At 40.6% G+C, this 22,598-nt stretch overlaps 3 protein-coding genes across 4 annotated transcripts; 1 reads left to right on the plus strand and 2 right to left on the minus strand.

The window, feature by feature from the left end:
* Positions 1-1,525: 1,525 nt before the first annotated feature.
* Positions 1,526-7,763, minus strand: LOC105936667 (transmembrane emp24 domain-containing protein 9). The gene is made up of 5 exons (XM_012877610.3): positions 7,500-7,763; positions 5,342-5,442; positions 5,043-5,168; positions 4,649-4,795; positions 1,526-3,155 (listed from the first exon to the last, which is right to left on the minus strand). The coding sequence occupies exons 1-5, from the start codon at positions 7,747-7,749 to the stop codon at positions 3,006-3,008; spliced, it is 774 nt and encodes a 257-aa protein (XP_012733064.3). The 5' UTR covers positions 7,750-7,763; the 3' UTR covers positions 1,526-3,005.
* A 522-nt stretch (positions 7,764-8,285) lies between these two features.
* On the plus strand, positions 8,286-13,487 carry si:rp71-1d10.5 (transmembrane protein 216). Of its 2 annotated transcripts, XM_036132440.1 has the most exons (7): positions 8,286-8,418; positions 8,837-8,850; positions 8,936-9,029; positions 9,807-9,899; positions 12,781-12,795; positions 12,849-13,081; positions 13,188-13,487. In XM_036132440.1, exons 1-7 carry the CDS (start codon positions 8,409-8,411, stop codon positions 13,212-13,214), a joined length of 486 nt encoding a protein of 161 aa, XP_035988333.1. In that variant the 5' UTR covers positions 8,286-8,408; the 3' UTR covers positions 13,215-13,487. The 2 variants fall into 2 exon arrangements, with proteins under 2 accessions (XP_035988333.1, XP_012733063.2); XM_012877609.3 differs by lacking the exons at positions 12,781-12,795; positions 13,188-13,487 and having other exon boundaries at positions 8,294-8,418; positions 12,880-13,085.
* LOC105936665 (transmembrane emp24 domain-containing protein 9) lies at positions 11,968-17,264 on the minus strand. The gene is made up of 6 exons (XM_021324083.2): positions 17,023-17,264; positions 16,297-16,397; positions 14,350-14,472; positions 13,550-13,696; positions 13,343-13,458; positions 11,968-13,240 (listed from the first exon to the last, which is right to left on the minus strand). Coding segments are annotated over exons 1-6 (720 nt in total). The 5' UTR covers positions 17,255-17,264; the 3' UTR covers positions 11,968-13,239.
* Positions 17,265-22,598: the final 5,334 nt, after the last annotated feature.

Below are 22,598 nucleotides of genomic sequence, written 5' to 3' on the forward strand. Positions count from 1 at the left end.
TACAATTAATTGCCACCAAATTAATAAATGTAGGTAAAAATTAAATTATACAGTGAGACATTAATGTATATATCTCTTTTAATTAGCTTCTTTATTTATTCGCCTTTGTAATAATTACCTTATTTATTTATTGTCCGTTATAATGTTCAACTTTATTTATTAATTACTTATTTTTTTAAGTATTTATTTATGTACATGTTATAATATTTTTGTCTGTTTTATTCTTCCTTTGTATTTTTTTACCCTATATATTTCTGTGATGCTATTTATTTCTGCCTGTCGTTTTTACATTTCTGCCTGTCCTTTTTACATTTCTGTATGCATTTCTGCCTCATTATGCAAATGAGGAGGGCTGTGTCTTATAGAAACAGAGCTAAGAAAATACAATGAATGCTGAATAAAAAAATAATGATGTAAAAGCAAATAATTAAAAAATGTAGTGTTGAAATACAATGGCTTGATTGAAACAAAGCTTTTCTTTATTAAATTTACTTCATAAGATTATCATTGTCATACAGCAAATTCAATTTAATTTATTTTTCAAAATAACCCCAAGTGAAAAGAATCAGCTGCATACAAGGTATAGCTTAAATAAATCATGTTTTGTGATCATAGTAATAATATATCCTACCTACTACTAATAAAAAAAATTAAACCGCGAATTGAAACTATCTGTAATGAGCAAATCTTTCCGTTAGATTCTTTAGGGTACAAACGTGGTAAAATGGAGCGAATGCCTTATAAAGTAGTGATTTTTTTAATCTGTTTTTGTTAAACAGGATTGTATATTTACTTTTTTTCCCCGAGATTGCAATCTCCACAGATGAGAGAAAACGATCAAATAAAATTAACTGTTAGGGTATTTGCTTGTTCTACTCAAAGGTTCTGATTTGGTTGAGGTAGATCTCAATAATAAAATAAAATAAAAGGATGAAGGTCAATGTCCAGAGACTTTGACCTTCATCCTTTTATTTTTCAGCGTTCTGTTTTATATTCTCTGCTCTTTTCTTGTCCACTTTGAGCTAAAACAATTTGCTACAAAGAGGTTTTTAATAGTTAACCAGATTTACAAGGTTCCCCAATGCTTGGGCTGTGAACCAAGGCCAGATCATTAGGCTTCTGCCACCATGCTTTACAGTTGCTACAAAGTGTTTGGTTTTCACTAAACATGGTGCAGCATAATTTGACCAAAAATGTTTCTGTAAGGGTTTCGTACGTCTTAAGAATAATGTCCCAATACGTTTATTTAAATGCAACTTTGCAAAGCCGAGCTGTGCTGAGGAGGTCGTCTCTTTCAGCCCATTTCTGACCGTCCTTTAAAAAGCTTTATTCATTTAGCAAACCGAGGCATGTACAGTCTGGGATGGACATGTTGAATTTTTTTTCCTCCATTTCTCTTGATACCTCACAGCCTGACCCAGGGGTAAGTGTGCTGGGACATCACCTTCTGTGGAAACCAGGGAAATCAACCGTTTTTTTAAAGTTGCAAATAATCTCCCAGGGGTGTTAAGACCAAAAGACAATCTGTTGTTGTTGTTGGTTTATTCATTTTTTGCAGTCACATTTCTTTTTTAATCTGCTTCAAAAAACTTTCTCCCTCAAAATACATTATAGATACAGAATATAAAAACTCTAAACAGTGACTTGAGCTGTTGATGGGATATTTTACAAGAAAATGAGAAAGTATCAGCGAGCCAGAACATCCTTCAAACCAAAAGGAGACAAAAAAAAAAAAAGAACTGTTTATTCAGAGTGCCGACCTCTAATGCACTGAAAAAGAATAGCGCCACATCTAGCAAAAAATAAAAACCAACGGAAACCCCCAGGAAAGAAAGAAAACCCCACCAGAAAATACAATCAAATCTTTTCCGAGAAAGAAAAACTGTAGAAATTAAGCAAACACACAAAAGTTGGCTTCTGTGGGGGTGCTTGTATAAATAAAAGCTAATATGTAATGTAGGTGTTTGAGAAGAAAAACACAACTTTATGATGTTTTTTTCCCTGTTCTGCAGCTAAACAGCGATTCACTCAGATTTAGCTTCCCCATCGCCGTTCTGCAGTCTGAACACACAGGTTGGCGTAAAATGATTAAACGTCTGGAATTTATATTTCATTGCAAAGTGAGGCAGTTTCATGAAAAACAGTGCATTCAGAAGATAACTACACCACCTACCATCAGAAACATTAAAAAAAAAGAAAAAAAGACCACCCACTTGTTTGTCATATGTACTAGTTTGTAATAAAGAGGCAAAACGACCCCTGCCGTCACCAGCTCAGCCCTCATCACATGGCAGTCGTTCCTCTTGAAATTCAAAAACAACGTTGACGTTTAAAACAAAGGGGGATGGCACGTTGTTAAAAAGGGTGAAATCTAAAAAGAAGACTCTTCATAATGAATGCCAGAAATTTTTCCAAAATTCGGTGCTTTGACAAAGAAAATATTTAAATTCTAATCCATACAAGCTGTCTGACAAGTGTTTGAAATTTAATCAAGTTTTATGGTAGATTTGCTGCCAAACATGTCGATCAGGAACTCCTAGTTTGATTTAATCACATACAACTAAACCTCATGAGGAAGTATGGGACAAAAATGACATTTATAGAGGAATTGGAAAACAACAAGACGTGTAAACCTGACGTTAGTTTATCAACGTCGCGGGCGGCCAGTAACACGAAGTGACGAAGGAAAAGGAGACAGGATGAGATAAATTACTGCATGGGTGCAAACATCAGTCTTACACGCCACTGAAAGATCAAACTTCCAGCTGTTGGGGAGACGTGGTCCTGGATGTTTGTTGTAGACGGGAGCGGCTCATCAAACCAAAAACAATAACCGAAAAAAAGAACAAAAAAAAAATAAAAAAAACATGTTTTCAAGTCTAATCTTGGTGCAGCTCGATTTTTACCCCGACAGCAGCTGCTTTTTTTCTTTTTCTTTTACTGCATCCATCAGTAGATCCCAGACGCACATATTTTCATACACACGCTCCTTCAAAAAAAAACAGTTACACCAGCTTCTTGGCCTCGAAGAAGCTCTTGAGGTGCCTCATCTGCCAGATACCGATGGCCACCAGGATGAGGGTCTGCACGATGGACCACCAGAGGACGCGCTGGTTGGTGCTCTCGCTGGTCTGCCGGAAACGCTCCTCTCGGTACTGGGGGGACACACAGAGAGGGTAGGGGGCGTCACGCTAACGCTTCAGACTCATTAACACGGATTCTCTCAGCCGTCGTTTAATGGCAAATCCTCTAAGGAAGGTAGTTGTGGTTGAATAGAGGAAATTCCATTGAAAAGGTTTCTCAGAAAAATGGAAAAACTACAAACAGACACGTCAGGCTACAGAAATGATGTACATGTAGAGCAGAATAGAAGTTATATGCACCGTTTCACACAATGAAAAACAGTTTAGCAGCTCTCATTTGCCAGCGTGAATATCATGCATACATATGCAAAACTATAATACCAGGTATGCATTGATTACTTAGTTGGGACTCCTTTTGCATGGACCATGGCAGCACGGTATGGTGGTCCTGCTGTTAAGTAATCCCAGGTTGCAGTCTTCATCCATTCTGCTGTATTTTTGGCTCTGGAGTCTCACCTCCTCTAAACTGCATAGTTTCTATATGACGGTTTGGGCGAGGAGAGTTTGCTTGCCTGACTCAGACTCCGGGACCCTGACTTCTAAATTAAACACACATTTTTACTTTAATCTGAAAAGAAGACTTTGGACCACTGACTAGCAGTCTGCTTACCTGACTCCACCAGATAGATTTGCTCTGCATATCCATCTGGAAACCTTCCGTTGAAGTAATTTTGGGAAGGGGCGAAAATACTGGTTAGCTGATTGGCCTATGTTGGTGATAGACGGGCCAAATAAACCAATCAGATTCCTCGTCGCTCTGTTACGAGCAACGACGAAAACACAACCACAAGCCAAGCTACTCTTGCTGCTGCAGGTAAAGGCTCGTTAGCTCAGCAAAGAAATACTCTGTAATTCCGATAAAACTTGCTCGATAGCCACGCTAACGCTAGTTTCATCGGCTGAAGCCGCCATGTTCTTTAGACTGAACTGTCGCGCTTCTCGTTGCGTCACACCTCAACCCGCCTCAAAGCCAACGCTGATTGGACGTTCGTTTGGTGAACGGCTCCAAATTTTCTTTAACGGAGAGTAGCCAGACTGATCTGCGAGTGAAACCTTGAAAGCTCGCGAGATCAGGATGGTCTCACGAGGCTAGCAGTCTGCTCCTTCCTCTTCTAATCCCAAGTAAGACTGACACCGTCTCTGGTTCAGGAGTGGCTTAACACGAAGCATTCAACAGCTGTACCCCAGGGCCTGGATGATTTACCACACTTTTTCCTTCCACTTAACTTTCTGTTTGGATAAAGCTTCCCAAACAGTAAAAACCTTCCTTGGCTTCTGCAACCTGTGGGGGACGGAGTGTCAATGACTGACAATCATGACAGCATTTCTGTCTTAAAAATCCGGTGGCGTGCAGCGCCTCTGATGTGTTTTTGGCTTCGTTCTTATGAGCTGAAAGACAAATAGCTGCTTCGCTCAGTGTTGAACGTCTTAGGTCAATAAAGACTCCTTCTCTGACACAAACCGTGAAGGAACCACAGCACAAAAGATCGCAGATTTGGACTGACCCTTTGGTAGTTCTGCTCCTTCTGGATCTGGTCCACCTGCTCCACCAGCTGTCGCACTCTCAGCTGCAGCTCCGTCAGCTTGTCCTTGGCGGCGATCTCGGCGTAGTTGTTGGCGTGTTCGCCCACCTGGATGTCCAGATGAACGCGCTGCAGACAGAGAAACAAGACGCAGCGCTGAGCAGGATATACCAGGGCAGTTCCCGCTCACAGAACCCCTGCATGTTGCATTTAGATGTCTTCAAAGTAAAAACGCATGCTAATTTCCCTGAAGTTTTTTCAGGACAGCAAAAACAAAAGACACATTTTTTTTTCCTGCCAGACGGGAAAAGCAGGACAGAACCCAAATCTCTAAATGTTTAACAGAAGTTTTGGCCGGAGCGGGTGGCCTCCTCACCAGCATGCCTCCGGCGAACAGGGAGAACTTGGAGGAGTTGGAGTGGAGGCAGATCTGATGCTCTCCGGGTGTGTGCGACGTGAAGGTGAAGCGTCCCTCTGAGCCGTACTGCCGCGACAGAATCACCTGCAGCAGAGAAAAGGGGAGGTCAAAGCGGCCCGAGCCACGGACACGATGTCACAACGTTATCACATCTACAGCTGAACGAGGAGAAGAGCGCAGCGCGTCCACGCATGCAGGCTAAACTGTAACCTTCATCAGCTCGTCTTATTTAAGCTGGGCTTATTTTCCGGGTGTACCTTGTCATCGGGGTCTTTGACTTCGACAAACATGCCCAGACCCTGGGTGGCCGGCAGGTATTCCTCCTTCTGCTTATCATACAGCTGAGTCCGGTAGTTACCTGCAAAGACACGCAAACAGTCAACCTCCGTGATCAATGCAAGCTGAAAAATAAACGAACAAACAAATCACATCCAACTATCTAACATGAAAGATGTCGACCCTCATTTCCTTAAGAATATAACCTGCTTTCAAATAGCAAACTCTAATCAGCTTGGATATAAAAGTCTTAATAACACAGTAACATTGAGCTTTTTACTACATCTAAGAGATTATTATTGGTATATTTTAACATGACTCATCATCATATGTAAAGTAAATAAACCCACTGAAAACTGAAATGCTTGGGACTTCCCTGGGGCCTTTTTATTTCTAAATAGCGCTCCTTCATCGATCCTCGCAGGTCTGCAGGGTTCTGTCACAGCTCCACAGGCAGCGACCCCGCCTCTACATGTTTATAACATTTTACTCCCCCACCATGACGCCTCCACTGCACTTTCAGCTTCCACCACCATCAGACAAATAGTAACAAAAGGAAGGTTTCCCCTTCAGGCGGATTACTTAACATTGCTGGTTTTTATTACTGCATTATTGTGTCGTCGTATAAAGGAGGATTGTACAATCAAGAGTCAAATCCCTCCTATGTGTACGACAAACAAAACCGATTCTGGGTCTGACTAGCGGTGGATAAGCTTAAACGATCCGGGTTCATGTCAACGAATCGGACATATTTTCTGAGTTTAAGCAGGAATTCCAAGGCTTGCACCTGTAATCAAGGACAAAATAAACAGGTAGGCCGGGTGGAGCCCTTTGTTATTTTTGTCAGGATATCTGAGGATGAATGGGAGGGGAGTTTTAATGCTGCCGGTAATAATCAGCGTTTGCCTGGGCTGACATCTGCTGCAGCTCTTTCTGGAACATTTAGGGACAGATTTCTCATTTCAAACACAAGGATCCCCAGTCTGAGACAGGAGCGCCACATTTGATTCTTGCTTTTTATGACCCCCGTGAACAGAGACGCAGGCTGGAGGCCACGGTGGAGGGTTTGGAGTTGGAGCATTTGGTTCCACCGACCTGCTTTTAGATGAGCCACAGAAGTTAAGACAGTTGGAGGAACGGGCATGAAGAAGAAAAGTCAGAGTCCATAATAGCTTTAAATCAATCTGCTATGGAGGCAGACCTCTATCCACAGCAAATGTTCTACTGTTTAGGCGCGTGCCGCTGTGAGCCCTCGTGTTAGGCACAGTTTTGTCTTTAATTTAGCAATAACACGATTCATGGTTTTCTGAGGGGAATTAAAACATATATGCAGAGTCACATTCCCAGCCCACTTCTGTTTCCGCTCCACATGAACCCACCCGGCCAAATGATGTGCCTTCATTAATCTCATTTCCTGTTTATTCTGATGAGGTGCAACGGGTTTGACTTTCTTACTCCATTCTGGTTTTATTATATTTATTCCACTTTCTTACAATCTTGATTATAGCACTTTGAGATCTGCAATCTGATATAAAATGCATCAGAAATAAAATGTATTGTTACAAGTAGACAGTTTACGTAATTCATTTCCAACTATTACAGAAGTGATGTGATCGGAGTTATTGTTCTCCCTAGAACCACCGGTTTCTGTCTCTTTATAAGTTTCAGATCAATGCAAACGCTGTACCTTCTGACGTTTTTAATGAGAAATGTACATAAATTATTAAAATGATATTGAATGAGTTTGCCGTCTTGTTTAGACGATTAGTTTCAACTTGAGAAACAAAAAAAAGGGACACGCTTATAGTTTCTACTCTCCTTTAAGTTCTGTACTAAATCATTTGTATCAGCCTAAAAATGAACCACGTTGACACCCCCCTTGTGCGAATCTGTCAAGAAACTTCCTGGAGAGAGAGAAAAAAAAAAAAACACGAACGAGGTTTTTAACTTTAACGAATGATCGAGCAACCTCCAAACTAGTCTGACATAGTAAGGTTTGTAAAAAGCTTCAGACACGTACAAAACACGTTGCGTATCCAGCAGACGTTCGCCGTCTTTTGACTTTTTGGGGACATGACAGACAGGTTTTTAGCTCAGTTAGCCGTGAAGCTAACTAGCTGTTAGCATTAGCCCGCTCACCGATAATCATGGTCTCGTCCGGGATTTCCTCTATGAAGCATTTCTTCTCGGTCTCCCCGATGTGAAAGTACAACGAAGAGACGCAGTTGTAGAAAATATTCAGGAGCAAAGCTGAAAACACAATCGAAAGCTGCATCCTGACCCGCAGCGATACCTGAGACCACAGACCGAACTGAGCCTGATCAGCGACAGCACTGTGCCACGTAAACCCTCGTACAGCGCCTAGCCAATCAGCGCACCGCAGGGGCATGCTAGGTGTTGTAGTTTTTTATGACTGGATTTAATATCCGCGCATGAAGTCTTTCAGGCTAATATTCTTCCGTATCAAAGACGTTGTCATACCATATACACGATAAACAAGACAAACTAATGCTGTGCATTGTGATTGTTAGTACCTCACAGACCAGAGATGATAAAATGTGAAAACTGATCATTTGATAATGTTTCGCTTTAAAATTGAAGCTATGTTCTCAAAAGTAACCCGTCCAGTCCTTCAAGAGTCGGAGAGCAACTTAACAATCAAATAAACAAACAAAAAATAAGATTCAAAAAGTAGATCAAATGTTAACTCAACTTTTACACTGATGATACATTGAATCATCAATGTTATTATCTATGACACCTTCGTTAACATAAACCACAATGTACGTAAATCAGATTGAGCATCTCTCATTCAAATATTTTCTGTCAGATCACAATGAAATTTTACTCCAAAAATTCAGCAAAATAAAACCAAAAAAAAAATAGCAGAATAAATTGTGTAACTTCAAAATATGATGAAACTGTCCTGAACGACTGGGGACCATCACCAGCAGATGGCAGCAGTCACACATTTCGGATTTGGTGCTGCGGATAGAAGAAGTTGACCAAACCCCACGCTATTTCCATAGCAACCAGACGGATTTAATCATGGCGCCCGGTGAGTTCCAAGCTTTATTGCCGTTTTCATGTAGTTAGAGCTTTACGTAAACCGCTGTTTATCAGCATCGCCTCAGATATTCAGAATACAGTTTTGTACAAGCAGACGTTGCTTGAAGTGGAAACAAAGAGCCGATAGACACCAACAAATAAAGGCAGACGTTTCCTCTCAATGGCTTGATGGTTGGAACTTTTTCATCCGTTTTCAGAGTTTCAGGCTTCTTTTTGGGATTTCCGCCCACTTAGACTCAGATTAATATGTTTGAATTCTATGCTGCATACATTCGCCTAGTTTTTCCCAACCATCGGCAAATAGAAATGACTACAAGAGCGTTTTCTTGTTTTTACCAGAAGGTAAATAATAATCCTGAATGTGCATCTAACAGCCACATTTTTTCAACTCTCTTCTTTTGCTGCAGGGGTCCGCTCAGTCGTATCCTTCACATCAAAACGGTGTATAAGCAAAGCAGCGCGCTTTCCGTCTGCTGCTGCTGTTGTCCTTAACTGTATTTTCCCAGCTCTCCTCAACGCCTCTGCAGGTCCTCCTCTACCTGAACACCTGGTACTTCGCCGCCTTCTACTTAGCAGAAATCCTCATGTTCATCTACAAAGGTGAGATGTTTCAATGTAAACAGCAGGATTCTACGACGCAAAAAAAAAAAAAAAAAAAAAGGTTGCTGGTGCACATGAAACGAGGAGAAAACAAAAAGGAGGAACTTCTCTTAATGTCTCCAGAAAGTTGCTTGCTCATACAAGGTTGCACAATTTTTTTGTGCCATAGATTCCACAAGGATTAGGAAATCCTCCTCAGAGATTTTTTTTTGCCCATGTTGATAATTTGAGTTTTGTGACACTCAAACAGTGCATTCTGTTGAACTAGCCACACACTGAAATTATACTCGAGTCAAGTTGACCATGGTGCTTTATTCATGCAAAAAGATTACAAAGTAAATATCCCCCAAAACGTTGAGCCAGCATCACTCTGAACATTTAATACACGGTAGAATGGATCCCTGCTTTCCTGTCACCAAATTCTGACCCTACCATCTGGATGTTGCAGCTGAAACCAACACTCAGCCTAACCAAGCAATGTTTTTTTTTTGTCCAAAGATTCCACACACATCTGCCCATACTTCTCTCACATTAACAATGTTTTTTCAACACTTACTCATGATTTTAAAGAATTTACAGTGATTAAGTCTGGGTTTCTAGGAAACTGACCATAATTGGTGTTGGGGGGGGGGGGGGAAACAATAGGAGTAAAACACTAAGGAGGGGGAAAAAACAGCCTATGAGAAATAAAAACACAAAACAACTTTTAGGTTTTATTGGTTTTACATGGAACTTTTGAACATGAGCATTGTTCTTCTGACCCGTCTTTTTTTTCAGGGATTTTACTGCCATACCCACTAGATAATCTGGTCCTGGACGTGGTGCTGTTGCTGCTCTTCCTCGCACTGGAGACGCTACGGATTTTTTACGGTGAGAAACAAATAGTCAAAACATAAAAACTTGAACAAAAATAAATAAACTCCACAAACTCGTTTGTAAAGAGATACAGTATGTTTGGCAAGAAAAAGGAATTGCTCCCATGTCTTTGACGTCTAAACCACCTAAATTTTATGCATTTTGTTATGTGAGAAATTTTATTTAAGCTAAAACATTCCGTAGGAATGCAGTTTCATTTAAACCATTTGGATCATCCTGGATTTTTCCTCAGGAATCTATGGAGTCGTTTGCTGATGATAGAAATCGCCTCACTGTATAAATAGATGCCTCTTCTATCCAGAAATATAAATTTACTTTGGACATGGTGCACATCAGGAACTAAAGCGTCACATTTCTCATATTCGTATACAGAAACAGGGAAATCTGTTTGCCAACTGGCAAGTCTTAAATATGTATTATACAAAAATACAACTACAACTCAGGTAGGAAATAAAGCTGTATTTTTTTCTGCCTTATCACTGCAACATCAGAACTTTACACATAGTTCACATCTGGTAGAATGTGTTGCAGTTTTTGTTTTCCTCCATAATATGTTTCTTACACTGTGTTTGATCAAATTTCTTTGTGCATCATGTCGGCTTTGGTTGTGACTCAAAACATGTTTTATGTCCAAATCACAGAGTCCAAATTTGAGCTATTACTAAATAATCTTGTTAAATTTAAATTAATCAATTGGCCAAAGAACAGATTTGATCAACTTTCTTTGATTGGTTCTAATCGGTGATGGGCAGATTAAATTTAAAGATTCAATATTATTATTACTATTATTATTATTTATAAATGGTGAGAAATTGTATTACATGTTTTTGCCATTCATTAAAAGCATCAAGACTAAAAACTTCCACTGGCTTTATTCTAAAAATACATCAGCCAACAAAATGTGCTTTGAAGCACTATTTGAGTTTAATACATAATTAGATGAAGGTTAGGGACATCATCACCAATGGGGTACCGCGCGCGAGCTATTTTTAGAAACACAACGTCACGATGACGTCACATCACGTGGTACGCAGTGGGGCAAACTCCGGAAAGCCGCCGTTGTTTTGCTGTAAAAGAGACGTGCGTTAGCCTAGGTTTTACTCGGTAAACGACTGCTTTTTCCAAATCTAAGACCATGGTTTTTAAACATTGTTGCTATGGGACGTGCAACAGCGACTCGAGGTACGCTGATCGGCCGCATATGAAGGATGTTTTCTTCAAGACTGCCAAGGAGAAATGTGTGACACCGGGGCGGTCGGCCTACACAACAGTTCAACCCGGAAAAAGTTACCAAATTCAAGTACATATGTAGCAAGCATTTTGTCGGAGGAAAGGGCACAACCGAATAACATCCTGACCCAATTCCAGCGACATCAAGTCAAGGTAAGAGTATTTTGGTGGCCGACATGTTAATAAAGTAGCGCCTGCTACCATGACAGCATATAGGCTATCATGGTAGCAGGCGCTAACATGATAGCCTGCTACCAGGATAGCTTACTCAAAAACATTTCAAATGAGACAAACATTAAACATATACCCATTCCTGGACGGTGATTGCAAACAACAACAAAAAAAAAAAACGGCCGACGCTGCCATGATCGCCGCGCAGGAAGAAAAAAAAAAGCTTACCGTTCATCAACTCGGCCAGTTTTCCAGTCTTTTTAAGCCCTCGAACCTCAAGCCATTGTTTGAGCTGAAGGTTGGTGTGTTCTTCCACAGTGCGACCAGTAATCCGTGTGCCTGGGACATCGTCTTGGGAAAGTTTAACGGCTGTAAAGTCGGTCATATAGCTGTTTCTGTTGCGCTTGTAATAGCTGGGTTATCCGTGCGTTCTCTACCTGTATGCCATACCTAAGCGGCAAAAGGGGCGTTGCTCTTGAGACGGTGACGTCACGTGCGCGGTACCCCATTGTTGATGCTGTTCTACTTAAAATGAAAAGTGTCGGTATAAATGGTTTAGAAATCTGGATATCGGTATCAACCAGAAAAAAAAGCCTGATCGGTGCATCTTTAATGTCCAACAGATTTCATCTGCTTTTGCTTTTTTGTCACATTAAAAAAAATATATCAGCTAATGATAACCTGAGTAACTACAAAAAGCGTTTTTTAAATTATTTCATAGATTTACCAAAACAAATGTTGATGATTCTCACGACTTGTGGACTGACCGACGAGACCGAAGTGGACGTTTTTGAAAGGCTTCGGCCATCAGTCTGTGAGCTTAAGTTGAAGCACACTTAGGTTCTGCAACAGGACAATGACCCACAAGTCCACGTCTGAATGTCTCAATAAACAAGAGCAGGTTTTGGATTGGCCTAATCAAAATCAGATTTAAATCCAATTTAAATGTTCCAGGATGATCTAAACCGGTTATTCACACTAAACACAACCAATATAACCAAAATAAAGCAATTCTTCAAAGCAAAGTGGGTAAAAATTTGCCCCATAGTGATGTAAAAACCTAATTGCCAGTTATCACAAACACCTGATGGCAGTCGTTGCTGCCACAAATGGAACAACCAGCTAATTAGACGGTTTAGAACAAATTTTTTTTTGTACATTGGACCAGGTAGGTTTTCATAAAATCGTCATTTGAAAACAGATTTTTGTGTTTATTCGGGGCATATTTAGTTCAATGGTCAGAAACATTTAGGGGATATAAAGGGGTAAACACATTTTTCACAGGACATCTGTATATAGAGTCTTTACATACAATGTCCTAAAAATGTTAGAAGGTAAGAAGAAGTGAGGCGCTGGAATTACCGGCAGCAGTTCAGACGGATTTTGACTTGGCACTATCGGTATTTCATCGAATGGGTGTTGCGTGTGTTTAGTATGGTAAAGTTGGATGCGTATTGTTATACGGTGTCGGCAGGTTTGCTGCAGCAGATTTCTGATGACGGCTCAGTCAGAGCAGCAGACAGTGACAGACATTAGCCCTTCTTTCTGACCGCCTGCGGTGCTTTTCCTCCAGCCTGGAAGGGGAACCTCTGCGAGCGCTCCCTGTCTTCCTTCGTGTCCCTCTTCATCCTGTTTCCCTGCGCGGCGCTGGCCGTCTACTACCTGCTGCTGCAGACCTTCGTCCTGCGGCTGGAGTTCCTTCTCAGCGCTGTGCTGCTCTGCTTCTACGGCCTCGAGCTCCTGCTCGGCGTCATCTCCATCTCGGCTTTCTCCAGGTAAACCACGTCCTGCAGCACCACTACGGGATGTCTTTGGCTGGTTTCAGGGGGAAAAAAATCTTTATTCATTTTCAGTTTGGTCTATGTTGCGTTTCCTCTGCAGGTCCAGAGTCTACTGATGTCTCCCTGAACACAGCAGGGTCTACCAGAGGCTTTCTTCAGACAGAAAACAAAGTCAATTCCTCCAGGAGGAAACTTGTATCTAAATACGTTTGGGAGCCTTTTTTTTTTTACTCTGAACATTGGCTGGGGTCTTACTAGCCGGCTGTGATGGGCATCAAGAAGGCCACCACAAAGACAAAGCGGAGGATTGGCCACCAATAGATCCACATGTAGATGTGTCGGTTGGTGGCGCGGAAGTCTTCCTCTCTGCTCTGTAAATGCCCAGAAAAGGATTGTTATTTTTTATTTTTTTAAATACATGTTTTGTAAATGGCCCTCCCTCCCACCAACAGCGTTACAGACCTTCTGGTAGATCAGCTCCTTCTGGATCTGTTGAACCTGATCAGCCAGCTGTCTGACTCTCAGCTGCAGCACCGTCAGTCGGTCTCGTTCGTGGACCTCTGTATAGTTGATGGTGCGTTGACCCGATTGGATATCCATGTAAACCACCTGGCACATGAGCCCGACATTTAACAGCAAGTTTAAACAGTTTTTTTACTGAATCGTTTGATAAATAAAACTAAATAAAAACCGAAGTGCAGCGAGGAGTACAACCAATGGTCTTCCTCAGAGATTGCTCTTTGGATTTCTTTTCACTTCATATGGGAACAAGGTTCATCTCCTTGTACCAAATGCCTGATTTAATCTCTATGCTGATGACATGATGATGTGCTTCTGCATCTTTACTTAAACAGAGTTCTCTCTGAACAGCAACGAGCAAACAGAACAAAACTGACTAAACTTTAGCTCTTATATCTTCCTCCTGTTGTCAGTATCTACTAAAAGTTACTCCAAAAACTCCACACATGCCATTTAGAAATCCTTTTTATCTCCTTCCTTATCTACATCTTAAATCCCTCCACAAATTGTAAGCTGGTAACAGTTTCATTTCACAGGATTAGTGCTTTAATACCAAACCCAGAAGTAATTTAGGAAACTAAACGTAACTCATTGCCCTTTTAAAAGTCATTCATATGTAAAAAAACAAACAAACAAACAAACAAAAGAAACAGCTGAATTGGTTATTACATTGCAATGGCAGGTATTTTCTATTTCCTGGATAGGTACAGGTTAAATCAAACTGAAGTAAGAATTTCTCTCACCACTATGAGCCCGGCAGACAGCGGCTGTGATAAGTTTGGCTGAAGGCAGATCTTGTGTTCTCCTGAGGAAACTGATGTGAAGTTAAACTTCCCTTTGGACCCCTTGGTGTGAGACAGAATTAGCTGCAGGGGGGGAAAAAAAAGTCTGACATGAGTTCTGTGAGCTAGAAACCAGTGCCTGTATTCACAAAGATTCTCAGAGTCCTCTCAGAGAGCTTCCACCTTAGCCCAAAAAATTCCTACCTATGAGTCTTAACGATTCAGAAAGAGCGGCTCGTAGAAAGGAGATGACAAAAATTCCTATCTTAGTGTGGAGGTGTGGTTCATCCCATAGATAGGTGTCACGCTGTCTTTTATGAGCTGTGATTGGTTGATAGTACAAGAAAAACGACAATACAAATGTGCTCCTAGTGATCAAAGGAGAGAAAATTACCGATTATACTGGATAAAGAAATGTGTGACGATGAAACTTAGCAAAATTCATTGATTGTCACACAGTATCAAATTGTTTGAACGCACCTTATTATTTTGATTTGCTTATTTATTTTTACTCGCCAGTCATTATACTTCTTTATCTATTTGATATTAATGTGCACTCGCCTGTCAGCGTTTTACTGGGATTGCCTACTTTTGTAAAGGGGTTATATTTGGCAAAACGACCACAATAAAAAAAAAAGAACTGGACTGCAGCGATGCCCAGCGCATAGGTTTGGGAGGAGAATAGAGGAGTATTTAAATGTAGATTAGCCCCTGGATCATGGTGCAAATACAAGATCAATGCATCTTTTACTCTGCTCGTCTTGGTGCTTTCACGCGCCAGCCTGGAAAGTGAGAAGCGCTGTGTAGCTGTCAGGAACAAGAGAGGCACAAGCAAACTTCTAGATGACCATTAAGGCTACTGACATCATCATGCAAAAAAGAAAATACTTTCTTGCGACTTTAATATACACTTTTTTGATGTTCTCCACTTTTTATTTATAATTATTCAAATTTTTTTTATTATTATTTATGCTCAGTAAAATTATGTAGCCACTGACACTAATTCATTTCCCTCTTTGGGGATGATAAAGTTTATCTACATATTAGTTGAATGATTGTTTAAAAAGTTAATGTGATCACTTCAACCATTGCTTAGATGGTGGATCAACCAATCAGCTCTCTTCGTTTCCACCATCTTCCCTACTTAAGACACTCTTAGACTGACCACTCACCACTCCTAACATTTTGTCTCTTTAGGATCTCTCTTAAGGCCTAAAGCCTGGTTCACACGGCAGGATTTTTAGCCTGATTTTTTTGCCCCAATCTCCCCCTTCCAAGCGGCGCAGATTATCAGTGTGTCTATTAAAGTAATCTTAAGGCAATATCCTGCCGTGTGTGGTGTGTTAAGAGCAATCGGATCCGCTCGGTGGAACGTCGGGACCGCTCTGACCACAAATCAGGGATATTCAACATGTTGGACTGTCATGCCACGATATCCTACCGTGTGCGGTGTCTCCCGAAGACAGACGAGCAGAGTCTGTTGGATGTGACATGGAGCCAATCAGAAAGGGCACACACACACACCGGTCGCATGGTCTCCGCTTCTTTAACCAAGACCTTTTCCTTTTGTTGTGTTTTTTTTTCTCAGTTAAAAAAATCAGTCCACTGTTATTCTTCCTCCTCATCGTCCATGATTATTTACTCTATAGACTCACGCTTGATCTTGAGAGGATCCGCAAGACTATTTTTTAAATCCTGCTGTGTGATCTTAAGATGCTTTGTAAATAAATGTTATGTTACTGAGGTAAAACTGTAAGAGAAATCTTAGAATTCAGGAAAATTCAAAGTTTTTTTCCCCAAAACGACGTGACTAAGAGCTACTTTTAGTCTTAGGGTTCTTGGTGAATACGGGCACAGGTCAGAAAAGAAATGTGGTAACATGTTTGTTTTAGACTATAAAACCCAAACCTGGTCGTCAGGAGCTCTGGCTGCAACGGAGATGTTGAGGTGTTGAGTGGCAGGCAGATACTCGTCCTTCGGTTCATCGTAGAGCCGCGTCCAATAACCACCTGAAGGGCGAGAGCATCAGAGGCGTATAGTTTTGCTTTACTCACATTGATCATCTCTTTCCTAACGGATATCCAGCATTTTGTTCTGATGAACGCTGGTTGATCTGATGCTGGGTGGATATGTTCTCACAAATACAGTTTAGCACCCAGAAGAACTGCTCTCGTTTGATTGTGTGGTCCACAGGCAGACCAGTGAGGGTCATGGGGACGTAAGTGAACTTTGTTCTAGCCCTTGTTTAAATAGTCAGGACCTAAATAAATAAATAAAAAATGTGGTAGAAACAGCTCTCTCTTTGTCATCTGTGATTTTTGAGTGCAGCAGATGATTCATTTACGGATGTACATACATGGCTTCTACTGTAGTTCTGCTTTCCCATTACAAAAAACGTCCAGCCCCAAGACCTGCCAGCAGGCCAGGGCGGGTTGTTGGACATTTGTTTGGACCATTATAAAACGTTTAAATTCATCTGTATATTAGTGTAACCGCTACACGTGTATAGATAACACAAGCGCACGGAGGCAAAAATATGGATATATGATATCTTGTTGACTTCCCTAAGCTTCAGTTCTTACCGATTTTTGTTTAAGTCCACAGACGTTTCTGAACATTTTGTAACAAACTCACCGATAACGACCGTGTCTGCTGGGATTTCCTCGATAAAACACTTTTGTTCTCTTTCTGTCATGTGAAAGTGCAGAGGAGAAACCAAACTGGGACAAAAAATCATGAGAAAAACCTTCAGCACAGACCGCTGCGGGAACCCTGGACCCATGTTTTTTTTTCCTTCTTCGGCCTCTAAGAGCGGAAAGTGCTTTGAGAACGTCACCGGGGGCGTCTCTCCGATGGGCGTGGTCATTTACGTAGTGTTAAACACCATTATCTGATTGGTCCGAAATAAAGCGTCAGAAAAATGGGTGTTTTAGGCATAGTCACGCCTCTTTAACAGACATTAACAATCACATATTATTATCTGTCGCTAATCACTGATCTCTATTATACACTGGACTGGAGTGCTAATAGCCCGCTGTTAGAACGAGTCGCTGTGAAGCCACCAGCCGCCATAATAACGAGGATTTTCTCAAAAATGTCAAATGCCATATACTTTTATGTTATGTACTAAAACTATCAAGTAATGAAAAAGTCATATGCTGAAATATTTTGCATGTTATTTATATATATAAAAATAATATACAAAACATATATTTATACACACACACACACACACACACACATATATATATATATATATATATATATGAATATATATACATATACACACACACACACACACATATATATATATATATATATATATATATATATATATATATATATATATGTATGTATGAATATATATACATATACACACATATATATATATATATATATATATATATATATATATATATATATATATATGTATATATAAATATATATACATATACACACATATATATATATATATATATATATATATATATATATATATATATATATATATATATATATATATATATATATATACATAGATATAGATATATAAATGTTTTATAAAATGTTTATTTCAGGATCGGGAGAGATCGGCAAACACAAATAAGGACTCAAACACTGTTTCTGTTAGAATATAAGGCACACATTTATTGTTATTCTCCACAGAATACAGCACATCAAAACAACTAGCGCTTCACACACGCAAAGTAGCAAGCAATAAAGCAACAAGCTTTCAAACAAACGTGACGCTCAACAGATTCTCAGAATCAGCTCTTACCATTGACACGAACTGGGAGCCCTCAGTCCAGGTTAAGATTAGCGTTCATATGGCCTGCATTCACGCACGAACCCACGGCAGACTCACCGGGCTGAGGGCAGTCTCCTCTTTATATACTTGTAAACAAAGAGTCAGATGTGGAGCGAGAGTGGCCATTTCTCCCTCCACAGCTGCCCTGCCTCCCTAAGCATGTTTCCCAAAACATCAACCGTTCCCAGCACCTCAGCAGTGTGCGAAGCAAAATAATATTGCATACAACAAATCAAACAAAATAAGAATACAGAATCAGTCTTTCCCACAACACATTGTCATAGGTTCCCACCACAAGTTAAAACAAGTTATAGCACAATAACACATTGGTTCTTAGTTTTATGTGAGCAACATAACAGGCACGAGCATGTATGTTGCTCTTTAGTTAAAACTAACCAGTTTTTCCCAAAATACATAGTCAAAGAACAAAAATAACTCTTTAATATATCAATATATCAATATATATATATATATATATATATATATATATATATATATATATATATATATATATATAATATGAATAACATGTAAAATATTTAAGCACATAATTTCCTAGTACTTGATACTGTTAGTACATCCATTGATTGTAGAATTACCTGTGAAACGTTTTCACAGTGTGAGAGTAGGGAGTAGCAAGATGGCGGCCAGTGACTTCAGTTTTTCAGGCAAATCAGTAATCAGTGTTGCTAATCTTGTGTTGTGTCATGTTTTACATTTGGATCCACATTTATCCAGAATCATAAGCGACACTCCATCCTTGATCCGTTTTCGTGTCCAGCACACTTCCCCGTAGGGCCCCTGTGCTAAGGACCAGCCTGTCAGACCCATGTGTTCTCACCTGCTGTAAAACACGGTTTCTTTTCCTCAATTTCAACATAATGGTAAAATCTCGAGCGCCCCGCACGCCCTGCCAGCAGCAGTGAGAAAAAACAAGTTTTCCACTGTGACAGGTGGTGGTTCAGCCATGACAGTTCTGGCTTGTCCCTCAGAAGTCCAAGCTGGATGATGTTATAAGCACTGGAGAAAGACCATGATCCTGACAGTGCTTCTCCAGATGAATCAGAGCTCTGTGCGGGAGGCAGATAATGGCCTCATCCGCCCTGATGCCAGGATGGTAGGCGGACTGCAACAGATCCATCAGAGACCTCACCGGGGTGGTGAAAATGGTTGATAAACAGCCCACTGGTGTGTAGATGTTAATGTCCTTTGGATGAGGGCTCTCCAGAGCTTTTACCACACAGGAGGTGGTAAAAGCTGTGTTACCTTCTTCAGATAAAGGGCGCATGTATCCCATAATGAAACACAATCCAGTTGATGCACAACCCCTTCGGAGCCAGAAGCTGATGTCAATTGGACCTGCAGCCTTCCACACCTACATCTTCCTGAGCTCGTTCCTTACCTGTCGTCTTGAGAGGAACAGTGTGGTGGTGTTATTGGTGGAGGAGGGCTCTGCAGCAGGCAGGGGTTAAAGATGGGGTTTCTTTATAGAAGTGAGCTGGAGGACGGACAGGTGTTTGATGGTTGAAGAACTGTTTCAAATCGTTCCCCCGTTTTAATCCCCCGCAGCCTGGGAGTTTGGTTTGAGGCCATGAAATAGTTTTCAGGCTCATCAAAACAGCCATTATTCAGTCTGTCCTGTTTTAGTTCATCTGTGTGCAGTTTGGCTCAGCCACCAAACAGGAGAGGGTCAAAGTTGAGCGATAAATCGGGTCCATCCAGGACTTGTATAGGGTCTAAGGCCAGGAAACAGATCACAAATGTCTTTGCAGATCACACACATCCTGGACGCAAATCTTTAGATGAGCCTCAGGTCTGCGCTATAGAGCATCCATCCATCCATCTTCTAACATGTTTTATCCCTTTTGGGGTCGCGAGGGGTACTGGTGCCCATCTCCAGCTGTCAATGGGCGAGAGGCGGGGCACACCCTGGACAGGTCGCCAGTCTACCGCAGCGCTATAGAGCAATGTTCCCACAGAAACACTTTCTTCCCCAAGGATGGCTCTCTGATAATGAAGCTAAAGGCGGAAAATTCAACTGAAGAAACTCTTGCTTACTTCCATCCAATCGGAGGCCGGTCCGCCTCCGACGCAGCCAATCCGCTTCATGCCACACCCCCTCGAAGCCCAATCATCATCCGGCGTTCACCTTTAAAAGCGACTCCAAATCATCTCTCGGCCTGCTTTTCAGCGAGCGCAAGAACCGTCACCATGTCGGATTTTTGATTCAGACGACCATTTCAACCCACCTCATCCCCTTCTCCACCATCGTAGCAAGCTCCATCTGACGTTCCTCGAAGCTCCTTCAACCTCGCCTTTCCAGAGTATAGTTCCTCCTGGACTCTCATGGAGTTCCCTGTTACTCTTAAAACGGTCCGGCAGAAGACCGCCATGTTGAGCCTGGTTCTGCCAGAGGTTTCTTCCCAAAGGGGAGTTTTTTTCTCTCCACAGTCGCTTAATGCTTGCTCATCATGGACAGTTTATGCAAACTTTCTTTATCCTAGTTGACATTTAACTCAAGCAAGTACCTTGCAAACCAGCCTCTATGGATTAACCAACTTCATCTATCTAAACTCCACCACCAGCTTCAGGCCTGGGGGGGAAATATCCCTATTCTCATACATCTGCTTATCTACATTAATGTTTAAATCAGCGCTTATGCTTCCTGCCGAGGTCTGAGCGCCAAAGTTTAAATCATTGTATCAATAAATTCTTATAATTGCCTTTCCTCTCTTTGTGAGTTTTTCAGATTGAAATCACAATGAACAGCTTACAGTTGAAGTAGTCAGCCACTTTTCTGACTACTTAGATCAAATTTCATGTTTGTGTTCACAAACTTGGCCAGAAAAGTGGGTTCTGAGCTCGCTATAAAGCACCTGGTACGTCATCTTCTTTCTGTAGATGTTCTTCCATCCTTGACCCACCCTTTTCTTATTCTGAGTATGAACAAAAAAAAGCAAAACAACCTGCAGTCAGTAAGTATTTGTTGGGCTCATTTTCTGTTCCATGTTTCTGTTTGATAAATTAACCTCAATGTCGTCGCATATTGTAGTTTGTTAAACAGCCGCAGGTTTTTCGCCCTGTTTTGCACAATTTTACATGGATTTAAATTCATTTTCTGTCGGAAAAGAAACTTTAGCCGAGCTGAAAAGTTTGCCAGGTTTTAACAAATTTCCTCAATATGTGTCTTTGCATATGTTCAGTCAACATAAGATTGCAAAGCTTTATCAACTTTTGAGGGGAAACTTTTCTTCCTTAAGCCGTCTCTAATCTCAGATGACTAATTTAACAGTAAGCGAACATGCAGAATGTGTCTGTTGCAAAGAGGATCAAGAAAGCTGAATTCTTCTTCCTCCTGACCTGCACGTGTTTATGCTCGCAGGGCATTTGTTCTGCTTGTCAAAGTTTCCGTCCGTCTGATTGGGTGCAGCTCGTATTAGACAGATCAGTGTATTTGCATGTCTCCACGATAGCTGCCTCGCTCGTTTCTCTTTGTGAATATAAAGTAGACAGAACTTAAAGCTGAGAGCTTTCATTAACGGGCACATCGCAGCCTTGCACTTCAAATTAAACTGTGCCACTTTGTTGAGCACCAACCTTTTATTCAGAAGTGCAGCGTCGTTTCTGTAGCCGTCAGGAAACAGCCTGGCAAAACTCAGAACAGTTGCACATTTTTACATAATTTGCTTAAACTCAAAAGGATCAACAGCTTTTTCTTTACGCTTTCAGGTCACATTCTGGTTTTAAAAAAAGGCTGTTGCTTTAAATATAAAAATACACCAGACACGATAGTTGGTTTAATCCATTACTGCCAATATGTGCACTTAATGAAAACAGGAAGTCAGGGAAATGACCCCCTCAGTCTCGTTTGAAAACACATTTTGATTTGGGTTCATTTTATTTCTGAAAGAATTGAACTTTATTTTCTTTGTCTGTAGTGAAATATGAATCTGATACACTGAAAATATAACAAAAATGATTGACAGCAGTATGTGACATGTGCAGATATAAATTTCAGATCATATGTAGCCAATAACTTTCCTTCATCTAAAATTCACTAGCTAAAATTATTTAATATACGTACATTTCATTTCACTTCCTTTCACATTGCAAAGGAGAAAAAGGTTAGTTTTACACATAAAACATATTTATGTAATATGTATTACCAAAGAATTCAAAGAATAAGTTTAAATTGTAATGCACAATTATTTCACATAAAGTAAGAATTAATACATTAAATAAGGAAACATAAGGTTAATATATACATTTTTTTCTTCATCTTTTTTTTGATTGGTTAATTGATTTACCTTCATTATCTGTTTTTAAAATAAATAAATGAAGTTTCACAAAGGCTGTCATTCATTTTCACCCCCCCCCCCCCCCCCACACACACACACACACA

Source organism: Fundulus heteroclitus, unplaced genomic scaffold, assembly GCF_011125445.2.
Source record: "Fundulus heteroclitus isolate FHET01 unplaced genomic scaffold, MU-UCD_Fhet_4.1 scaffold_51, whole genome shotgun sequence".
NCBI classification, from domain to species: Eukaryota; Metazoa; Chordata; class Actinopteri; order Cyprinodontiformes; family Fundulidae; genus Fundulus; species Fundulus heteroclitus.